The following is a 20,485-nucleotide window of genomic DNA, read 5'->3' as shown; positions in this document are numbered from 1 at the left end:
CCGAGCGGCTGCAGGCTTTGGCATCCATGGGGAGAACCACGGACCAGTCCCTCGAGGACAGCGAGGGAGTGTAGTGCCCCCAGAGCGAGCCCTTGGACACAGTGTTCCAGGCAGCTCTGGGCCACCCAGCTGTGCTGCAAAGTCCAGTTTCCTTAAGGTGGCTGAGTGCAGGGGCCACGGGCAGGGGCCTTGGGCAGGAGCCTCGGCCAAGGTTTAGAAATGGAAACTGCATTCCAATCCTTCTCAAAGTATTCCAGGAAATAGAAAAGGAGGGTACCCTACTGAACTCATTCTATGAAGCTAATATCATCCTCATACCCAAACCAGGAAAAGACATCAAGGAAAGAAAATTCTAGACCAATATCCTTGATGAATATAGATGCAAAGATCCTTAACAAAATATTGGCAAACCGTATCCAAAAACATATTAAGAAAATTGTGCATGATCAAGTGGGGTTCATCCCTGGAATGCAAGGATGGTTCAATATTATAAATCAATAAACGTAATCCATCATGTCAATAGACTTAAGGATAAGAATCATATGGTTATTTCAATTGATGCAGAAAAGGCATTCGACAAAATACAACACATGCTCATGCTCAAAACACTAGAAAAAATAGGGATAGTAGGAACATACCTGAATATTGTAAAGGCTATTTATGCTAAGCCCATGGCCAACATCATTCTTAATCGAGAAAAACTGAAAGCATTCCCTTTAAAAATGGGAACAAGACAGGGATGTCCTCTTTCACCACTTCTATTCAACATTGTCCTCGAAACTCTAGCCACAGCAATTAGGCAGACCAAAGAAATTAAAGGAATACAAATAGGAAAAGAGGAACTTAAGCTGTCACTATTTGCTGATGACATGATTCTATATTTAGAGGATCCAAAAACCTCCTCCAGAAAACTTCTAAACCTCATCAATGAATTCAGCAAAATAGCAGGCTATAAAATCAGCACGCATAAATCTAAAGCATTTTTATACGCAAGCGACGGAACAGTTGAAAGGGAAATGAGGAAAACAACTCCATTTGCAATAGCCTCAAAAAAAATAAAATACTTGGGAATCAATCTAACCAAAGAGGTAAAAGATCTCTACAATAAAAACTACAAAACATTGAAGAAAGAAATTGAGGAAGACCTTAGAAGATGGAAAGATCTCTCATGTTCTTGGATAGGCAGAATTAATATTGTCAGAATGGCCATACTACCAAAAGTGCTATACAGATTCAATGCAATTCCAATTAAAATTCCAATGATGTACCTTACAGACAGAGCAAGCAATCATGAAATTCATCTGGAAGAATAAGAAACCCAGAATAGCTAAAGCAATCCTTAGCAGGAAGAATGAAACAGGGGGTATTGCAATACCAGATCTTCAACTCTACTACAAAGCAATAGTAACAAAAACGGCATGGTATTGGCACCAAAATAGACAGGTAGATCAATGGTACAGAATAGAGGACACGGACACAAACCCAAATAAATCCAATTTTCTAATACTAGACAAAGGGGCCAAAAATATGCAATGAGAAAAGATAGCCTCTTCAACAAATGGTGCTGGGAAAACTGGAAATCCATATGCAACAGAATGAAACTAAACCCCTATCTCTCACCCTGCACAAAACTCAACTCACAATGGATCAAGGACCTTGAAATCAGACCAGAGACCCTGCATCTTATAGAAGAAAAAGTAGGTCCAAATCTTCACCTTGTTGGCTTAGGATCAGACTTCCTTAACAGGACGCCCATAGCACAAGAAATAAAAGCAAGAATCAACAACTGGGATAGATTCAAACTAAATAGCTTTCTCTCAGCAAAGGAAACTATCAGCAATGCGGAGAGAGAACCTACAGAGTGGGAGAATATCTTTGCCACTCATACTTCAGATAGAGCACTAATTTCCAGAATATATAAAGAACTCAAAAAACTCTACACCAAGAATACAAATAACCCAATCAACAAATGGGCTAAGGATATGAACAGACACTTCACAGAAGAAGATCTACAAGCAATCAACAAACATATGAAAAAATGTTCACCATCTTTAGTAATAAGAGAAATGCAAATCAAAACTACACTAAGATTCCATCTCACCCCAATTAGAATGGTGATTATCAAGAACACAAGCAACAATAGGTGTTGGAGAGGATGTGGGGGAAAAGGTACACTCATACATTGCTGGTGGGACCGCAAATTAGTGCAGCCACTCTGGAAAGCAGTGTGGAGATTCCTTAGAAAACGTGGAATGGACCTACCATTTGACCCAGCTATCCCACTCCTCGGCCTATACCCAAAGGACTTAAAATCAGCACACTACAGAGATACAGCCACATCAATGTTCATAGCTGCTCAATTCACAATAGCCAGACTGTGGAACCAACCTAGATGTCCTTCAATTGATGAATGGATAAAGAAACTGTGGTATATATATACAATGGAATATTACTCAGCTATAAAGAATAATAAAAGTATGGCATTTGCAGGCAAATGGATGAAATTGGAGAATATCATGTTAAGTGAGATAAGCCAATCTCAAAAATCCAAAAGACGAATGATCTCACTGATAAGCAGATGATGACACATAATGGGGGGTGGGGGGGGCAAGAATGGAGGAAGGAGGGACTATATAGAGGGAAAAGAGAGGTGGGAGGGGTGGGGGGAACAAAAATAAATAAATAAAATGTCTTACATTGAAATGCTGAGAGCCATGATTAAAAAAAAAAGAAATGGAAGCTGCAACATTTCCTCCCTCCAGACCCTCTCTGCGGGCTTGTCTCTTCCAAGGGGGCCTGAGGGACAGGAGGGGTGTCCCTGAGGAGGAGCCAGCTACCTGTTCGCCAGGGAGATCACTCTGTTGGTGGCATCGGCCTCCTGTTGACACTTGATTTTCTCCGCAGTTGCTTTTTCAAATGCTGAAGTTAAGTTGCTCAAGTTGGCATTGAGTTCCTGGGAAAGCAAAGGGGCAGCTCCTGGAATATCAGGGCCAGGCCCACCAGGGCGAGGGCGGACGGGAGCCCCCGGCCCGCAGACAGAAAGGCGGCAGGTGCCACGCAGCCCTGGCCGCACGGGTGCTGACCGCGATCTTGTTTTTGATCCGGGACAGCTTCTCCTGCGCCTCGGCCAGCTCGGCGTTGGCCTCCTCCAGGGCCTGCCTCTTGGGTGCCACGTCGCAGTAGACCTCGTAGAAGCGGACGATGTTGATGCACCAGGAGCACAGGCCCGCGGCCGCCGTGGACTTGGAGCGGATGAACTCGGGGTCGAAGGTGGGGTTGCCTTGGTAGGGCCTGGGGAGCGCGGACACAGGCAGGTTACCGGCCAAGCCCCACTTCCGCCTCCCTCCCTGGTTCTGCAGGAGCCACCCCGGCTGTGCGGGGAGCGGGTGCGCCCAGCAGCAGGAAGGGAGCACTGACTTTGTTTGGTTTGTTTGGTTTGAGGCCCATCTTCTAGGTGGAAGGGAACGGGAGTGTCTGGAGCGTCACAGAGCAGGTCTTCAGGGTGCAGGCCGGGGGTGGAGGGTTTGCCCAGCAAGCTCAAGGCTGGGGCGAGCCCCAGCACCACAAGGATAAATAAATGCATTAACTAATTACAAACCACACACGAAACATCGAGGGCAGCCACACCCATGGTGGACCTGCGTGCTCACCTCATGCTTTTTCTTTTTCTGGGGTACTAGGGATTCAATTCAGGGGCCCTGGGGATTGAATCTAACCACTGACCCATATCCCCAGCCCTGTTTGTTTTTTGTTTTGAGACAGGTCGTACTGAGTTGCTTAGGATCTCACTAAGTTGCTGAGGCTGGCCTTGAACCTGTGATCCTCCTGCCCCAGCCTCGCAAGCTGCTGGATTACAGGTGTGCCCCAGCAGTTTTTCTTTCTTACACTTCAAACTCTTCCAGACTGAGCCAAGGGTTTCAGCAGTCAACCCCATCCCTCGCAAGTGGGGGTTGGGAGACATGGGGCCCCTGGGGTCATGCTTGTGGCCCTTTTCAGGTAGCCTCTGGGATTGAATGGCCAGGGGATGGCTGGACAAGGAAGCATGGGCTGGGGTGGGAAACTGGCCTGAGTGTCCACAAAATGAGGTGCCTCGTGAGCCCACTGGCTGAAATTATGGGTTTAAAGTGGGGTCCTGGGGCTGGGCTGTAGCTCTGTGTGGAGCGCTTGCCTAGCCTGTGTGAGGCACTGGGTTCAATTCTCAGCACCGTGTACAAATACACAAATAAAACAAAGGCACCGTGTCCATCTACAGCTAAACATGTTAAAAATGATAAATAAACTGGGATCCCAGGTCCCAGGGCCACCTGAGGGAGGCCGCTGAGAGCCTGTGGGGCCTCCCTCCAGATGTGGCCTCCACAGCAGGCCAGTGGAAAGCAAGGGAGACAGGATGCAGCCCCCTGAAGGGAAACATGCATGTGCACACTTGGCGTGTGTGTGCACACACACACATGGTCAGCTGCTCCTGCAGGGACAGGCCTCTGTGGGGCCTGGCAGCCTGACCCAGGGTTAGTCCTGGGCCCCAGGGTTCCTGCTGAGAGCTCATCAGCCATGTGCTTTGGCCCCAGGTGCAGAATGGGGAGGGGATGCTTTCCATCTGCTCCAGCTTCCTTCAGGAGAGGGAGTCAGGGTGGTCGGGATCCCAAGGAGCCTGGGTCATGCTTTGCTCCAACACCCCTAACCCTCAGCGGTGGCCCTGAGGCCACCCTCCTGGGAGGGGTCTCCCTCCCAGGAGCTGGTCTCCCTCCAGGGGCTGGTCTCCCTCCCAGGAGTTGGTCTGTCCTCCAGGGGCTGGTCTCCCTCCAGGAGCTGGTCTGTCCTCCAGGGGCTGGTCTCCCTCCAGGAACTGGTCTCCCTCCAGGGGCTGGTCTATCCTCCAGGGGCTGGTCTCCCTCCAGGGGCTGGTCTAACCTCCAGGGGCTGGTCTCCCTCCAGGGGCTGGTCTCCCTCCCAGGAGCTGGTCTCCCTCCCAGGAGCTGGTCTGTCCTCCAGGGGCTGGTCTCCCTCCAGGGGCTGGTCTACCCTCCAGGGGCTGGTCTCCATCCCAGGAGCTGGTCTCTAGCAGGGAAGACCGCAGGCCACACAGGTGTCCCTACCTGAGGGAGAGCGGCAGGGAGGGAGCCAGGACTCACTTAAAGGCCTTCAGGCAGGCCTCGGGGATGTGCTCCTTGTCAAACTTCTTGAGGGAGTCCAGGAATGTGTCCACCTTGCCCATCATGATCTTCGCAGCCTTCCAACTCTTGTCCTTGGGGATCTTGCCTCCAGGTGCAGTCAGAATCATGACCGCGGCCGTGACATTGACCACGGCGTCTGGGGGGGACCCGAAGGACTTCAGCTCTGTCAGGTTGTTCTGTGGAGGACAGAGGCAGCATGAGCATGGCCACCTAACCCCAGGCACAGGTGTCTCCTGCCTGCCCGGGGCCCTTCCTTTCCACCCCTTCAGCTACCTTGTTCAGAGTGTCCAGGGCCTCCTGCGCGGCCAGCAGGGCTGGCTCCGCCTTCGCCAGGTCCGTCTCACAGGCCTTCTGTTTCTCAGTGACATTCTAGGAGAGATGGGTGCAGGCCCTACAGCGTCTGCTCCTGCAGGGGGACCAATCCCTCCCGGCTCTGGGGCCGCCGTGTGGCCCCAGGAGGGCCCAGTCAGAGCCTGTACTCTGAGCCTGTAGTTCTTCTCCTCTAGGAAAGCAGAGCCTCCTCGTTCATGCCCGAGTTCGTTCTGCATTTATTCTCTGAGCCTTCAGAAGCCCGGCAGAGACCAGAGGAGCTCAGAGGGAACAGGCCCTGAGGTCTGGGTCCCACCTAGATCCTAAGTAGGCTGCCTGCTAGTTTGAGACCTGGCCACCCGAAGCCGCAGACTCCCCTCTGCCTAATAGGCTTGTGGTTGTGCCGGTTAATGAGAAAGCGGTGGAGCTCTGGCTGTGCTGCCTGAGTCTCCTCCCCCCCGGGAAACAGCCCGTCCTCCAGCTGGACCTGCTGTGTGAGCCCTCCGCCATCTGGAGCACGTGGGCAGCTGCGGAAGACTAACGAAGCCAGCACACAGGCCTGGCCCCAGTGACACGAAGGGACGTGGGGAGGGCCAGGAGCCCCGGCACAGGACCCCCGGGCCACGAGTGGGTCTCTGCTGGAGACACTCCCTAGCCAGAGAGTGGCCACTGGGTCAGGGATGCCCCAGCCTCCGGGGGTCTTTTCCAAATCTCAAAGGAGCAGCAAGTCTGAGCACCAGGGCTCTGGTGGTGTCTTCTGGATCTTGTCCAAGAGCAGAGGGGACACCACCTGCAGAGCAGGCTGGGGCCAGTGGCCTCCATCTCTCACGAGCAGCCAGCAGCGCTGCCATGGGGGCCCGGACCTGCCTTCAGGCTCTCGGCTGCGGGGCAGGCCTGTCTCTAAGGAAGGCCCCCAGGTCTGTGGGGTGGGAGCTCCTTCCCTGGCCAGCTCAACGCTGCCCTGCCGGCCCACCTTGTTGATGACCTCCACCTTGACCTCCTCCTCATCGGCGATGGCTTTCTCTTTGCTGACCTTCTCGGTCTCCACGCCCACCACCTGGATCAGCTTGTCTGCGTTCTCGTTCTTCAGCTTGAGCTCAGCCTCCTGAATCGCCAGCTTGGCTTTTAAGTCATCCACCTGGGGAGGAGAGACCGGGGACCGGCAAGCTGGGGCTGCGCCCTGCAGGCTGCCCGGCACGGTGAGCATGGCGCGGCAGGGGTGTGGGTGGCTTCCACCTCCCAGGGCGTCCCTGGAAGTCTGTCAGGTCTCCAAGGAAAGGAGGCCTGTTCCAGTTACGCACTCCTGCTTCTCCAGGGCGCTATCAAGGCGACCAGTGAAAATATCACCTCGGTCAAGGTGTTGGGGCTATGGTGGGAAGGGGCCCCAGGCGCCTTTCCACCGACTGGGCTGGCCATGAGGTCCAGCCCCGGGGCACGGTGCAGCGTGGCCGCCATGCTGAATGCCCACCCTAAACCCCGCAGTGCAAGGACTTCTCCAGTCTGCGCTTCCTGCTGGACCACAAGTCCTGCCTCTGGGCCAGGTGAAGCGTCTCTCCGAGGCAGAAGTTGTGCTCATCTTCCTTCATGCAGGGCTCAGCCCGTGTGTGATGGTCCCCGGGGTGGCCCATGGCAGTCAGGTCCCCTCTAGGGCCTCGGGGGCAGCTGTGGGCGCCTACCTGGGAGGCCGTGCTCTGCAGCTTCATCAGGCCATTCTCCAGCCGCTCGATTTTGGCCACCAGCTCCATCCGCTTCCTGGCCAGCAGGTTCTGGTAGAGCTTGATCTGCTCCAGGAAGGTCTTGGGCGTGGTGTAGTTGTAGCGCCTCTCGATCGCCAGGTAGACCTTGGACATCTCGTTGACGGTGGTGTGCACGTAGGACATGAAGAGGCTGATGGAGGTCTTCACCTCCCGCTGCGGGAGCAGCAGATGGCTGGCACCCTGGGCCCCGCACCCTGCCCCCGCTCCTGCAGGGGTCCCCAGCCTCGCTCTGAGGGCCCGGGGAAGAGGGACATGCTGGCCATGGCAGATCAGCAAGGCCGCGCTTCCTGGACTCAGCCAAGGCCCCTCTCAGCCCTCAGAGTCGCAAGAGGTTCAGGGGAGCAAGACTCCCACCCAGGGCTACGGTGGGTGCTCGGTGACATCACTCCACAGAGGGTTTAGCCCTGCTCTACAAGTGGCCCAGCAAGACTCCTTTTAACTCTGGTCAGTTGTAAAGCGAGCTCCTCCCACCTGGCTCCCTCAGCCCCAGCAAGGTGCCCGGAGTGCTAGCGGCCACTCCTTGCTCCTACGGGGCCCACTGAACCTGTGCCCTCCCTGCCTCACCGAAATGCCCTCGGTTTCCTCCAAGAAGCGAGCGCTGACGGACACCAGTGCATCTTCCGGCCACTCGTGGAACCAGTTGATGGCCGTGCAGTTGACCACGGCAGGGAATTTTCTTGCTCGGACACGCAGGACGGAGCCCACCGGGGAGAAGCACAGGATCACCTGGATGTGGGACACAGGCAGTGGCTCACAGGACAGCAGCACCCAGGCGGGGCCTGTCGTCCTCCAGCAGGCCCCTGTGGGAAGCACAGAGGTCAGCAGGCCACGCTGGCCCCGGGCCTGAGGAGCACACGCCTGGCTCTGGTTTGAATGGTGGCTGTGTGCCACACTGAGCAGTGCCCGCCAGCGGTGTGAGGGTGTGGGGCAGCCTGACCGCCCCTGAGCGCCGCCTCCTTCTGGAAAGAAAGGCTGGACCTGGAAGGGGCAGGAATGGCCTCCACACTGAGCGGGTCAGGCCCAGGGACAGGGAGGGCCCAGTCCTTGCCGGGTTCAGCCGGACATTCAGAGCCTCCTGCAGGCCTCCAAGAACGGTGGCCCATTAGACAAGAAGGGGACTCCTGGGGCCCCTGGGGGCAGATGCCACCCTCCTCCTCTGGCCCCTTCTCTCAGGGTGCAGTGGTTGGCTCTCTAGACGTAGCCATGGCACAGAGCTGGTTAAATGCTCCTCTGACGCCCCCGCTCTCCCGCGAGGTGTGAAGTGCTCATGGCCCTGGGCCTGAGGGGTCACGCTGAAGAAGCCAGAGCCTGCGGCGCCCTCAGGGACGCCGGCCCCACAGCAGCCTCCACTGAGGGGATTGGATGAGACAGAGAGGCAGCTGGAGAGCCCTGGCTTCACTGTATCAAGCAGGGGAGGAATGGCCAGCAGCAGGCGGCCAGCAGGCTGAGGGCAGACCCTCCCCAGGGCAGCCACCCTGGGCTCAAGGCAGAGGAGCAAAGTGCCCTCGAGGTCTTCTCGGTCTACCCAGGGGTCTGCCCCTTCCCATGGCCGCGTTGAACGCCACGCTGCGTGGACGTGAAACACTCCCTCCACCTCGGAGGGGTCCCCGCCAGCCCCCAGGAAATAGGTCTCCAGGCCGCAGTTCTTCAGGCCATTCCCTCCCGGCCACCCTGCACCTGGCTAAGGGTCCCCCGCCCTGACTTCGGAGGGAGGACCCGTCCCTGGAGGGGCAGGGAGCCGTGGGTCCTGCCTGAGGCCGGGTCCCACCTTGAGCTGCTTGCGAACTTTCTCGATGAAGAACTTCCAGCACGCCTCCCGTGTGTCAGTCATGCCCAGGGACTTCACCTGCGGCCGCATGGAGGAGATGATGTTTTCCACGTCGTCGTCCGCGAACAGCCCGGGGATCTCCCCGGAGGCCAGCAGGTCGTTGATCAGCACCAGGAACTGCTCTTCAGCCACCTGGGAGTCCGTCATCAGGAACACGGAGGGCACGTTCTTCACAGCCGCTTTGATGTACTGGGCAGCCAGGTCCATCTGTCCGGAAGGGGACACGTTGAGAGACTTGGCCAGCTGGGCTAGAAGCACCCTCCAGGGCCACCCAGAGCCAGAGGCGGGGAAATCGATGGCCTGGGAAGGTGCGGGGCCTGGAGGGACACCAAACCCTGAGGAGCACCACGAGCGGCTGGGACGGCCCGCGTGTCCGTTGATGGGCGGACGGACACACACTGCATGGTCCTCGGTGAGGAAGGACGTGCTGAGACCTGCGCCAGCACAGTGAACTCTGAGGACGTCACAAGAGAAGTAAGAGCCACCAATGGACAGAGGCCACATGGCCCCACACAGAGATGGAAAGCGGAGGCATGGCCAGCGGAGGCATGGCCAGGGGCGGCAGGGAGGGGGCCGCGCTGCTTAACAGGGACAGGGTTCCCTTCACCATCAGAGGGTACTGGGGTGGGCGCGGGTGAGGTACCAGCCCTGTGAAGCCACCGAGGCCACTGTGCTGCACTGAAGCTGGCTGCAAGGGCAAATCTCTGTCACCGCAGGTTACCACACGCGCGAAGGCAAGAGCCCAGCGACGCCTGGGGTGGACTTCCTGGAGGAGGCCCCTGGCAAATACACCCGGGCCTGGACCGGAGACCAACCCTGCAGCGCCGTGACTGGCCCTGAGGGGCCCCACGCGGCCTGCCTCCGTCCAGGGCCCGGCAGGTACAAAGAAGATGCAATGACTTTAATTCCAGAAGTCTCAGCGCGGAGCAAGCACAACCAAGAGCAGTTCGCAGGGTTTGAACCACCTGCCATTTTGGAAAACAATTTGCCAATTTACCTGTGTGTACACACCAGAAACGTCTGCCAGGATAATCCAGGGCTTTAGTGACTTGCTTACCTGTGGTATCCGATTGATTACCTGTGGTATCTGATTAATTAATTAATCACTTTTGCTCCTGGGGATTGATCCCAGTGTGCACCACTGCTGAGCTACACCCCCAGACCTTTTTTTATTTTTTGAAACAGGGCCTCACTAAGTTGCCCAGGTTGACCTTGAACTTGCAACCCTCCTGCCTCAGCCTCCTGACAGCTGGGATTACAGGTGTGTCACTGCCCCCGACTTCAATTTATCTTTGATAAGACCCACGGGCTTCCGTCGTGTTAAAAACACCCCCCACAGGCACCCCGAGTTCCTGGTCCTCCCCATGGAAGTGAACCCAAGTCCCTGAAGTCTGCTCAGAGCAGCCCCGAGGCTCCTCCTGTGGAGCAGCTGACTGGGGCCCACCTGGGGTCAAAAGCGAGCCTCGAGTTCCATGCCTTTTGACAAGCTAAAAAAAATGAAAAGGCCTTCAGTACGGGCAGCTCCTTTGCATAGGAAGCGGAGCCGCCAGAGGGCAGAGGGCACGGAAGCCAGAGGGTAGAGTCGGGGTCCTGCAGTCCCCATGGGGGCTTCCGTGCACAGACCCTGAGCCCGAGCGTGCTCTCTGGCTGTGCTCCCACCAGTGCCAGGCAGGCCACCCGGCCAGTGCCTGCCAGGGGCAGAGAGCGCGGGGCCTCTGGGGGATCCACAGAGGCAGCCCCAGCGCGAGGCAGGAAGATGTGAGTGCGGTGTGCTCGGTCTGGAGTCCCGGTCTCCTCGAGCACCCCAGTGGCCTGCTCTGGGCGGACAGGCTTTGCCGTGGTTCCCCGGGAGGGTGAGCCTCTTCCCAACAGCATCACCCCGTGGCAGGGCCGAGCACACGCGCCCTGGTGACACCCGAGGGCAGCTGGCTGCAGAGTGAGCCTCACCTTGAGGTCCGGGATGCCGTAGCCCTTCTTGAGGGTGATCTGGAACACATCCAGGGCGCTGATGTAGGCGGCCAGGCGCGAGAGGCTCTGCTTCCCGCTGCCGCCCACGCCCACCAGCAGGGCGTTGCCCCGGGGGGACTCCAGGATGCGGTTGATCCTGCAGATGTGGGCCACGGCGTCTTCGAACAGCACCTGAGGAGACCAGGCTCACGTAGGACGCCTGCCCAGCGCGCAGAGCCGCCAGCCCCTTGGTGGGCTGCACCTTGCCACGGTGACACCCTGGGGTCCCCGCTGGGAGCCACAAAGCCAAAGGGTGCCATTCAGACGGGCACATCGTGCGCCCCTTAGCTGTGGTTTCACTTTGTAAAGTTTTAGTTACTGAAAATATCAAGTGGAAAGTTCCAGAAATAACTAGTTATTAAGTTTTAAATAACTTTTATTGCAGTATATTGTTATAATTATTCTATCTTATTGTTGGTTATTATTATTAATCTCTTAGTGGGTCTGATTTTTTTTCTGGTGCTGGAGATGGAACCCAGAGGTGCTCTGCCACTGAGCTACACCCCGGCCCTTTTTATTTGATTTGGGACAGGGTCTTGCCGAGTGGCACAGGCTGGCCTTGAACCTGCCCTCCTCCTGCCTGAGCTCCCAGTTGCTGGGACTCCAGGTGAGCCACCGCTCCCAGCTCTACCTTGTAAACGAGGCCTTGTCTTATGTGCGTGTGGGGAAACCAGACCACGCAGGGACTGGCACCCTCTGTGGCTTCAGGCACCCGTGGCACCCGTGCCCTGGGGCGTTGCTTTGGGAGCAGGAGAGGGTCTCCTCCTGGTGGGTCAGTGTGGGAGCAGGAGAGGGGTCTCCTCCTGGTGGGTCAGTGTGGGAGCAGGAGAGGGGTCTCCTGGTGGGTCAGTGTGGGAGCAGGAGAGGGGTCTCCACCTGGTGGGTCAGTGCGGGAGCAGGAGAGGGTCTCCTCCTGGTGGGTCAGTGTGGGAGCAGGAGAGGGGTCTCCACCTGGTGGGTCAGTGTGGGAGCAGGAGAGGGGTCTCCTCCTGGTGGGTCAGTGTGGGAGCAGGAGAGGGGTCTCCTCCTGGTGGGTCAGTGTGGGAGCAGGAGAGGGTCTCCTCCTGGTGGGTCAGTGTGGGAGCAGGAGAGGGGTCTCCTCCTGGTGGGTCAGTGTGGGAGCAGGAGAGGGGTCTCCACCTGGTGGGTCAGTGTGGGAGCAGGAGAGGGGTCTCCTCCTGGTGGGTCACTGTGGGAGCAGGAGAGGGGTCTCCTCCTGGTGGGTCACTGTGGGAACAGGAGAGGGTCTCCTCCTGGGTCAGTGCAGGAGCAGGAGAGGGGTCTCCTCCTGGTGGGTCAGTGCGGGAGCAGGAGAGGGGTCTCCACCGGGTGGGTCCCCAGCCTGTGCCACCAGCTCTCGCACCACTCACCAAATTCATGACGGCATTGACCTCGTTGTAGCTGTCCAGGACGTCCACCAGGAGCTTGTTCAGATAGGGCACGTCAGTCACGTAGAAGTATTTGGGATCGCCAATCCCTTGGGCAAAGTGGCAGAAGATATTCGGTTTGGCAAACATGAGCTCCTCACCAAGTTCCTAGAAACGAGAGACAAGACGCTGGTATTTTTTGCCCTCCCTGGGCACAGACAGCAAAGGGTGTCCTGAGGACTTTGCTAAGGTGGCTGGAGGCCATAGGCTGCCAGGGACCCAAACCGTGGCTGTCGTCAGCACCCCAACCACGGGGCAAAAATCCCTGGTGCTATGATCCGATCCCCCCTGTGCAGAAGGAATGGACGGGCCTGAGAAACTGCCTGGGAGTGACATTGGCCAAACTGTGCAGTGACTCTGTGCGCAGGGCAGGGACGTGACAGCTCTTCCCATGACTGTGCACAGCTACGATGCGCCAGTGAAAAACGTGGAGAAATCCACTGCACCCCAAACCCAGGACACACAGCGAGGCACGAGGCATGAGGCAGGGGATGGAGGGTGCATCCCACCCCAGCCACCAGCTCCTCCTCACTTGGATCCACTGTCTCGTGGCTGAGCCATCCCATGGGACCACCCGTGGGCATCCCCACCCCCAGGGGCTCTTCCGAGAGGACTATACTACCGCCGGCCACAGGCACTCCATTCACCGTGGAGCCTCCCTGGGCTCAGCAGAGGGACCTGGGGGCTTGACTTACATCAAAGAATTTCTTGGTGGAGGCGACGGTGACTCTGTGCAGGGTTTCCTGGTCTTTCTCATCAACCATTTTGTCACCATACACTCGTTCGGCCTCGTGCAGCCAAAGGCGGACAAGGTCCAGCGGGATCTTCAGAATCTCTGCTGTGGAAAACAAGAGGCCCTGCCCCAAACGCAGGGCAGTCAGCACCTTCCGCTCCGTCGGGAGGGAAGCCTCACGCTGAGCACAGAGGCACGGTCGAGGAGGCTGCTTCCCGGGAGGCACCTGCGGAGCTACCAGCACCTCTGCACCCTCACCCGGGGCCCAACCTGTCACTGAGGTCATGCACGTCCAGGTCAGGGGGCGCGTTGGCCTCCTGAAGATGAGGGAACTTCCTCACAGGGTCAGGGACTCGTTCTCCAATGGGGTGCACGAGAGACAAAGGACAAGGGAGGCTCACCAGTGGGGGAAACCAGATTATCAAAGGCCACAGAGCTGAAGGCGCAAGCGCTTGGGTCCAGTCCTGGATCAGCCACGTACTAGCCAACTAACCTCGGGCAAGCTCAACAAGACCCTCGTCGGGGGTCTGCTACTCCCCAGGCACCCTCTGGGCTCTGGGCTGTGATGGCAAGACAGACCCTGTCTTTGTGGAGGGTATGTTCTAGAGAAGAGATGGAGGCAGGTGGACAAAGTAACAAAGAAATGGCCTGCCATGGTGTGTGCTAGGAGCGCCGTGAGCAGGGCAGGGAGGTGGAGGGCGTGGGGCCGCAGCAAGCTGGCGAGTGGGAGGACACAGGCGGGACTTAGCCTCCGTGAGCCTCAGGTTCCCTCTGAAGCAGGATTAAAAGCACCAACTGTATGTGCTGCTTGGAGGAGAAATGGGAGTTTAAGTGACCAAACCCAATGCCTGACTCAGACCAAGCAGCCAACAGATGAGAAGGGACACGGTCACCATCAGCAGCAGCAGATCCTCACCATCACCATCATCCTCACCATCATCACCGTCACTACCAGGGTCACCATATCACCAACACCATCACCTTCACCACCAACACCACCATCATCCTCACCATCACTACCATTGTCCATCATCACCACCATCCTCACCACACCATCATCCTCACCATCACTACCATCATCACCACCACTACCATGGTCACCATCATCACCATCGTCACCATCACCATCACCACCATCCTCACCACACTGTCATCATCATCCTCACCATCATCACCGTCACTACCATGGTCACCATATCACCATCGTCATCATCACCATCACCTTCACCACCAACACCATCATCATCACCATCGCTACAACCACCACCATCATCACCACCACCATCATCACCATCACCATCATCACCATCACCATCACCACCACCATCATCAGTCTGCACTCACTCTGCCTTCTCTTGTGAGAGTGGCAGAGGAAGAGGGCACTAAGGGCCAAGGCCGTGACCACAGGTGGTCTGACATAAAGCTAACCGAGCAGTACCTGGAAAATGTTGGAGAGGTCCCTGAGGTTGAAGACATAATGAAACTTAATGGCCGTGGGAAGAAATGTTGATGTGACTTTCTGATGCAAGGCTGTTAGGGGAAAAAGACATCGATTCTGATGTGCTCCTAATGGCCTCAGGAAGCACAGAGCTCAAAGTTTCTAAAGCAAATGGACGGTGAAATGGTGACGATTTAAGAAATGAAGGAGGGGGAGCCTGCTGCTGCACCGAATCATGGCCCTGTGCTGGATTTCTGTCCTCCACCTCCCCCTGAAGCAGTTTAGTTCACCTATCTCCTGCTGAAACACAGCAGCCTTTAAGAAATATTGATTCCAAAGTATAAATAAAATATTTACCAGGGGGAAATATGAAGAGCCACCAGCCCCATAAAGCAGTAGCTTCACTGGCAGGTGATGGGGGCAGGCTGGCAGCTTACCCAGGGCTGCAGCCACCAGCTGGCTGCTCATCCTCTGAACCGCCATGGAGACGGAGCGGTAGGACAGGTGCTGCATCAGGATTGTGCTGTAGATGGTCATGAGGGCCTCCTGGCCAGGGAAGCTCACGGCAAACACGCAGAAGTGACGCTGTCCCGGAAGAACCGGAAACTTCCGTCAGGCAGCTCTAGGGGACCACCTAGTGGCCAGGCCACCTTCCTGGGTGAGGAGGCCCAGTCCTCACCATCTGACATCTTTGGGACATGGTCAGGGTGGACAGTTTCCCTCTTTGTGCCTTGCAGGTAAAATCACGTTAACTATTGATTGGATGTGAGATGGCCACACGTACTTCATGCTGTCCAGCAGCATTTGCGGGGGCAGAGCGTGGCTCAGAGTGGGGGCCTGGGTTGGCACCTCAGGTCTCCACATGCTTCCATAACTTAGGGTGAGACCGTCTGAGCAGAGGTGCAGACAGGATGCTGGGTGTCCTATTAAGTCCCAGCTTCAGATATGCCGCAAATACGAAGACCTTTTTTAGTTGAAGTATGACTCATACAATATCTGGGATGTGTTTATACTAAAAAGGGCATTTGTGGCATAGCTGGAATTCAGATTAAGCTGGGTGCCCGCACGTTTATTTGCTAATTATGGCAGCCCTTTGGGGTCATAAGGGCTGGCTACTCTCTCATCCTCCGGCCTCCCTCAATCTCCTGACAATCTGAAAGGCCAGGGAATGCTCCAGAGAACACTTCAAACCAATGCTTTTATTCTCAGTTGACAAAGCCAGCCTCAGACCCAGGGCAGTGGGCCAATGGGAGTTTGATTTCTGCTAACCTGCAGTCTTGGGTCAATGGTGAAGGATCCGGCGGTGGGGTTCATGCAAGCCACGTACTGACAGTTATGGATGTCCTTCAACGTCAGCTTCTGCCTGTCGTACCTGTGCCAGGGAAACCAGCATGACCACAGCCCGAGGAGCACCCCTGCCTACCGGCTCCCAGGAGTGTCCTGCATGTGGCTGAAGAAAGAATCTCAGTAAAACCAACGGCTTGACAAACGGCCAAGTTTACCTCACGCTTTCAAGGGAAAAAAATCGACATTTTTTTATATTCGGGATTAAACCCAGGGGTGTGCTGCCACTGAGTCACACCCCTAGCCTTTTTGATTTTTTATTTGGAGGCAGGTTCTCAGTAGGTTGCCCAGGCTGGCCTTGAACTTGCAGTCCTCCTGCCTCAGCCTCTCAAGTCACTGGTATTATAGGTGTGCACCTCCACATCTGGTATTTCAAGAAAAAATTTGAAACAGGAGGCAGAAGAATGTCCCTTAGTGTAGGCCTGGGGTCACATCCTAGCTCCTTCGCAGAGGCGCATCAGGGTGCTGGATAAGTTGGCTAACCTCTGTGCGCCTCAGTATTGTTTTTTTTTTTTTTTTTTTTAAACTGGGGATTGAACCCAGCGTGCTCTACCACTGAGCTTCTCTACCACTGAGACACTTCCCCAGTCCTTTTTATTTTGAGACAGGGTTTCATTAAGTTGCTTAGGGTCTCCCTGAGTTGCTGAGGCTGGCCTTGAACTTGCAGTCCTGCCTCAGCCTCCTGAATTGCTGGGATTCCTGGCGTGCACCACCGTACCCGGCAAGGGCCTTGATAGTCTTACTGTGCAACGGATTCCTGTGAGACTGCACGAGTCCCTGGAGGGACGCTGGGACTGGTACCTGGACACAGTCAGTGTGTGACAAGTGCTTACTGCCCGTGGGCATGTTGGTCACTGCCAGCATTGCTGCTTGGTGGGCGCCTTCCTGGTGCCCGGGCACTGGTGGGCATCTTCCTGAGGCAACCTGGGGGGTCTTTCTGGGTTCCCGTTATTTTTGCTCTGCTCCATCATGCATTCCTTTCTGCAGGCTTGCTGCCTCCTGAGGACCTACAGGAAGTCCTTGTGTGTCCGGGGTTGACCCTCCGAGCTGTTTCCTCCTGTTGTGCTGGCTGTCCTGTGCTCACTGTGTCCCGAGTTGAACAAGATTCCTTGATTCCAGTGTCGATTGCAGCTGTTGAATGTTTGCCTTTGGGACTTCTTCCCCGCTGCTGCCCTTGTTGGGGTCACAGAGGTGAACCTCACAATTGACCTCCCACCTGGGGGTCTGGGTCAGGTGAGCTAGGGGCTGGCCTTTCTTCCACAAGCGCCTTTTCCTACTGTTCCTGACACGCCTGCCTGTCATTACGGGGCCACCTGGACCTGAAACTCTAGAGGAATCCTTTGAAAACTCAGGCCTGACCCCCCCACCGAAGGTCCTTCAGGTTCATCTCCAGGGCAGCCATGGACCCAGTGTGGCCGGTGCTTAGCCACCTGGGGGCCCTCTTGAAGAACACCAGAATCTCAGCAGATTTTACTGGAGTGCTTGTCGGTGTGAGGCCACTCCCAGGGCTTGGAAGGGGCCTGGGTGGGCACAGCTGAGCCCTCCTAAGCCCCATGGAGAACCCCTGAGGGGCCTGCTGGCCCCACCTTCCTCCCACTTTCCACTCCTGTCTTGGTGCCCTCAACTTCCCGGCCCACACCACTTTCTGTTCCTCGGAGATGTCCTGCCCACAGTCCCTGCGGGAGCGACCACCGTGGCTGGCTGTGTCGGCTCCCGGGGGCGCAGTCCCTCTCACCCGCGTCCACACACACCGGCCTGCAGCGCCCTCGGCTCCAGAGCAGTCCTGCAGGTGGTACGGCGGGAGCTCTGTGCGCCGTGCTGCTCAGGGGGGAAGGCGAGCCTTGGCATTGGCCCTGCCACTCGTGAGGGCCCGGACCTGGAGCAGGCAGCCCAAGCCCTCGGCCGGCTCCTGGAACCGCTGCCTGGCCTCTGGGTGCCTTTGGTATCGGACCACCCGGGTTGGCCTGGGCTACCTGCTGACCTTGAGAGAGAAGATGAACCGAAGATCCTGATCTTTCCAAAGACGTGGCGCTCTGTCTGGTGCGCCCAGGGGTCTCGGGAACCCTCTGCGGTTTTACCACTTGCACTCTACGCCATGGCCTCCATGGCCCTTGACCCTGTGGCCCTCTGCCCTATGGCCTCTGCCCTCTGCTGGCCCGTGGCTCCACCTCCTGCTGTCCACAGCCTTTAGCAGTGCTTGGTGGCTCCGCCCCACATCCCTAACCACAGCCCTTGGCTCCGCCCACGGCCCCACCCTTAGCCCTTGGCTCCGCCCCACGGCCCGCCTCACCAGTGCCCGTGGTCCATGTGCTGTCGGATGAGGGTGTGCGGCGCCACTGTCCCGTACTTGTCCACCTCCGGCATGTTCATGTCGTCGATGAAGTAGATCAGCTTCTTGGTGCCTGGCGGTCCGTAGTTTCTCCCCGATTTCTTCTCCAGGGGCTTCTCGAGCACCCCTGGGGAGGGCAGGGGATCCACCATTGCCCCAGTCCTGCGCCCTACCCGCCTCAGGGAGGAAAGCCGGTGGGAGCTGTCCAGGGTCATGGCCACCGAATGCAGCTGCCCAGGGAATGGTCCTCCAGGGGACCCCGAGGGAAGCAGGCAGGGGTCACCATGGCGCCTGGGCTCCCCCCAGCCCCAGAGCAAACAGAACCCAGGAGGCAAGAGTGGCAGGAAGCTGGGACCACCACCTGAGGGGGGCCCGTGTCAGTCCCAGGGACCAGCAGCTTTGTCCCCTTGGCCAGAGGCCAGCAGGGAGGCGGGACAGGATGGGGGCGGCAGCTGTGGACCCGGCATGCTGCATCCACGGGCCCTCACCCTGCAGCATGGCCGAGGTGGTGTAGAAGTTGAAGGGCACAGCCTGCACCAGGTACTCGTCTGTGCTCAGCTTCTCCAGCTTGTCCCCCATCAGCACCGACTTCCCAGTGCCGGCGTTCCCCACCAGCATCACCGGCCAGGACTTCTCCATGAGCAGGTCCATGAAGTAGCGGATGCGGATGGTTTCCGTGGTGTGGACCAGAGAGGCCTGGGGTCGGAGTGGCAGGGGAACCAGAGGGAGAGGAGGAGAGCAGAGGGCATGGGGAGCTGCCTCAGACGCAAACCAGGCAGCTCCTCCTCACTAGTGGGTACGTCTGAAGAGTTTCTTTCTTCTTTTTTTTGTACCGGGGATTGAACTCAGGGCACTTTCTCATTGGCCACACCCCCAGCCCTTTTTTCTTTTGACACGGGTCTTGCTAAGTTGCTTAGGACCTCACTAAGGTGCTGAGGCTGGCCTGGAACTTGCCATCCTCCTGCCTCTGCCTCCAGAGCACTGGGATCCCAGTAGGTCACCGGCTCTCGCCAGACCTCTAAATTCCCCTGCGTCACTTCAGGAGGGCTACTGGGGAGGACTGGTTGCACTTGGGCAGGTGCCTGAGCATGTGGGTGGGACCCGAGTTCTGCTCCCAGCCTCTGCTTTGGGGTTACCTGCAGCGGGATGTCGGGATCCAGCTCAAAGGCGGGCACTTTGTCTGTCCATGGCAGGAACTTTTTGGTGTCTGGATCGATGTAGTAGTCAAAAATTGTTCCCTGAGAGGGCAGCTTGATGGTCTTAAACTCATTGACCCACCACCTGCTGAACTCGACTCGGTAATCTATCAGCTGTTGAAAGACAAAAGCACACACGCACATGAGACCCAGCTAAGCGGGGGCTGGACCGGGCTCCGGCAGCGGGGTCCTGCCACACCCGTCACCTGGTCCTGGAACATGGCGCCACCGAAGGCCCAGAAGCAGGCGAACACGAAGTAGAGCTCGTAGAGCTCCTTGGGGGAGTCGGGCGGCGCGTTCTTCTCGGTGAGCAGGCACTCCAGCAGGTACAGGATCATCTGGAGGATGGTGATCTCGGGCACCGGCGTGATCCTCTTAAAGCCAAAGCGCAGCTTGTCCAGGCACGTGGGCAGGTACTTGTCGAAGAGGATGGTCAGGTTGGCCTTCTCTGACTGCACCCTGCGCCTCTCGATCCAGCTGCTCACCACCCTGGGAGACAGGGCAGCCTGGGTGTCAGCGGCTGCTGCTTTGGGTCCACCCAGCGGTCTCCCTGTGGCAAATGCACCATGTCCTTCCACATGATTCTGGGGTGGCCACAGAGGCAGGGCAGCCTGGCTACTCCTGTGTGGGTCCAAACAAGGGTACCCTTGGGGCTGCTGCAGACCCTCAGAGGGTCTGATGAGACTGCTGGGCCAGTGGGGTCAGTGTTCTCCCTGACTGCTGGCTGGGGGTGCTCGGTAAGCCCAGAGCAACTGGGAGCCATTCTTGCCACTACACAGAAGCTTCTGCCCCCACATAAAGATCATACTGAGGGCTGGGACGGAGACAAGAGAGGAGAAAGCACTCATGACATCACCTGCAGGGGTGGAAGAAGCAGGGATGGAAGGAAGAGAAGGGAGAGAGGAGGAGGGCTGGGGGGTGGAGAGCAGGGGCATCTCATTGTCAT

General features: G+C 57.1%; 1 protein-coding gene across 1 annotated transcript in view; it reads right to left on the bottom strand.

Moving 5' to 3' along the window:
* LOC306657409 (dynein axonemal heavy chain 17) overlaps nucleotides 1-20,485 on the bottom strand; it is a 100,307-nt gene that overhangs the window by 20,593 nt on the left and 59,229 nt on the right. Inside the window, exons 34-52 of the mRNA XM_079133365.1 lie at nucleotides 19,746-20,028; nucleotides 19,480-19,653; nucleotides 18,832-19,039; nucleotides 18,305-18,470; nucleotides 15,940-16,042; nucleotides 15,108-15,255; nucleotides 14,661-14,762; nucleotides 14,376-14,454; nucleotides 13,195-13,549; nucleotides 12,443-12,607; nucleotides 11,013-11,204; nucleotides 9,006-9,272; nucleotides 7,802-7,963; nucleotides 7,157-7,390; nucleotides 6,454-6,618; nucleotides 5,445-5,540; nucleotides 5,130-5,347; nucleotides 3,084-3,291; nucleotides 2,838-2,953 (exon numbers count right to left, since the gene is read on the bottom strand). Of these exons, the coding sequence (XP_078989491.1) occupies nucleotides 2,838-2,953; nucleotides 3,084-3,291; nucleotides 5,130-5,347; nucleotides 5,445-5,540; nucleotides 6,454-6,618; nucleotides 7,157-7,390; nucleotides 7,802-7,963; nucleotides 9,006-9,272; nucleotides 11,013-11,204; nucleotides 12,443-12,607; nucleotides 13,195-13,549; nucleotides 14,376-14,454; nucleotides 14,661-14,762; nucleotides 15,108-15,255; nucleotides 15,940-16,042; nucleotides 18,305-18,470; nucleotides 18,832-19,039; nucleotides 19,480-19,653; nucleotides 19,746-20,028 (3,441 nt within the window). The remainder of the gene's footprint in view (nucleotides 1-2,837; nucleotides 2,954-3,083; nucleotides 3,292-5,129; nucleotides 5,348-5,444; nucleotides 5,541-6,453; nucleotides 6,619-7,156; nucleotides 7,391-7,801; nucleotides 7,964-9,005; nucleotides 9,273-11,012; nucleotides 11,205-12,442; nucleotides 12,608-13,194; nucleotides 13,550-14,375; nucleotides 14,455-14,660; nucleotides 14,763-15,107; nucleotides 15,256-15,939; nucleotides 16,043-18,304; nucleotides 18,471-18,831; nucleotides 19,040-19,479; nucleotides 19,654-19,745; nucleotides 20,029-20,485) is intronic.

The sequence above is a fragment of the Sciurus vulgaris genome (assembly GCF_902686455.1).
Source record: "Sciurus vulgaris genome assembly, chromosome: 3".
Taxonomy (NCBI): Eukaryota; Metazoa; Chordata; class Mammalia; order Rodentia; family Sciuridae; genus Sciurus; species Sciurus vulgaris.
This window is presented reverse-complemented; position numbering and strand designations above follow the sequence as displayed.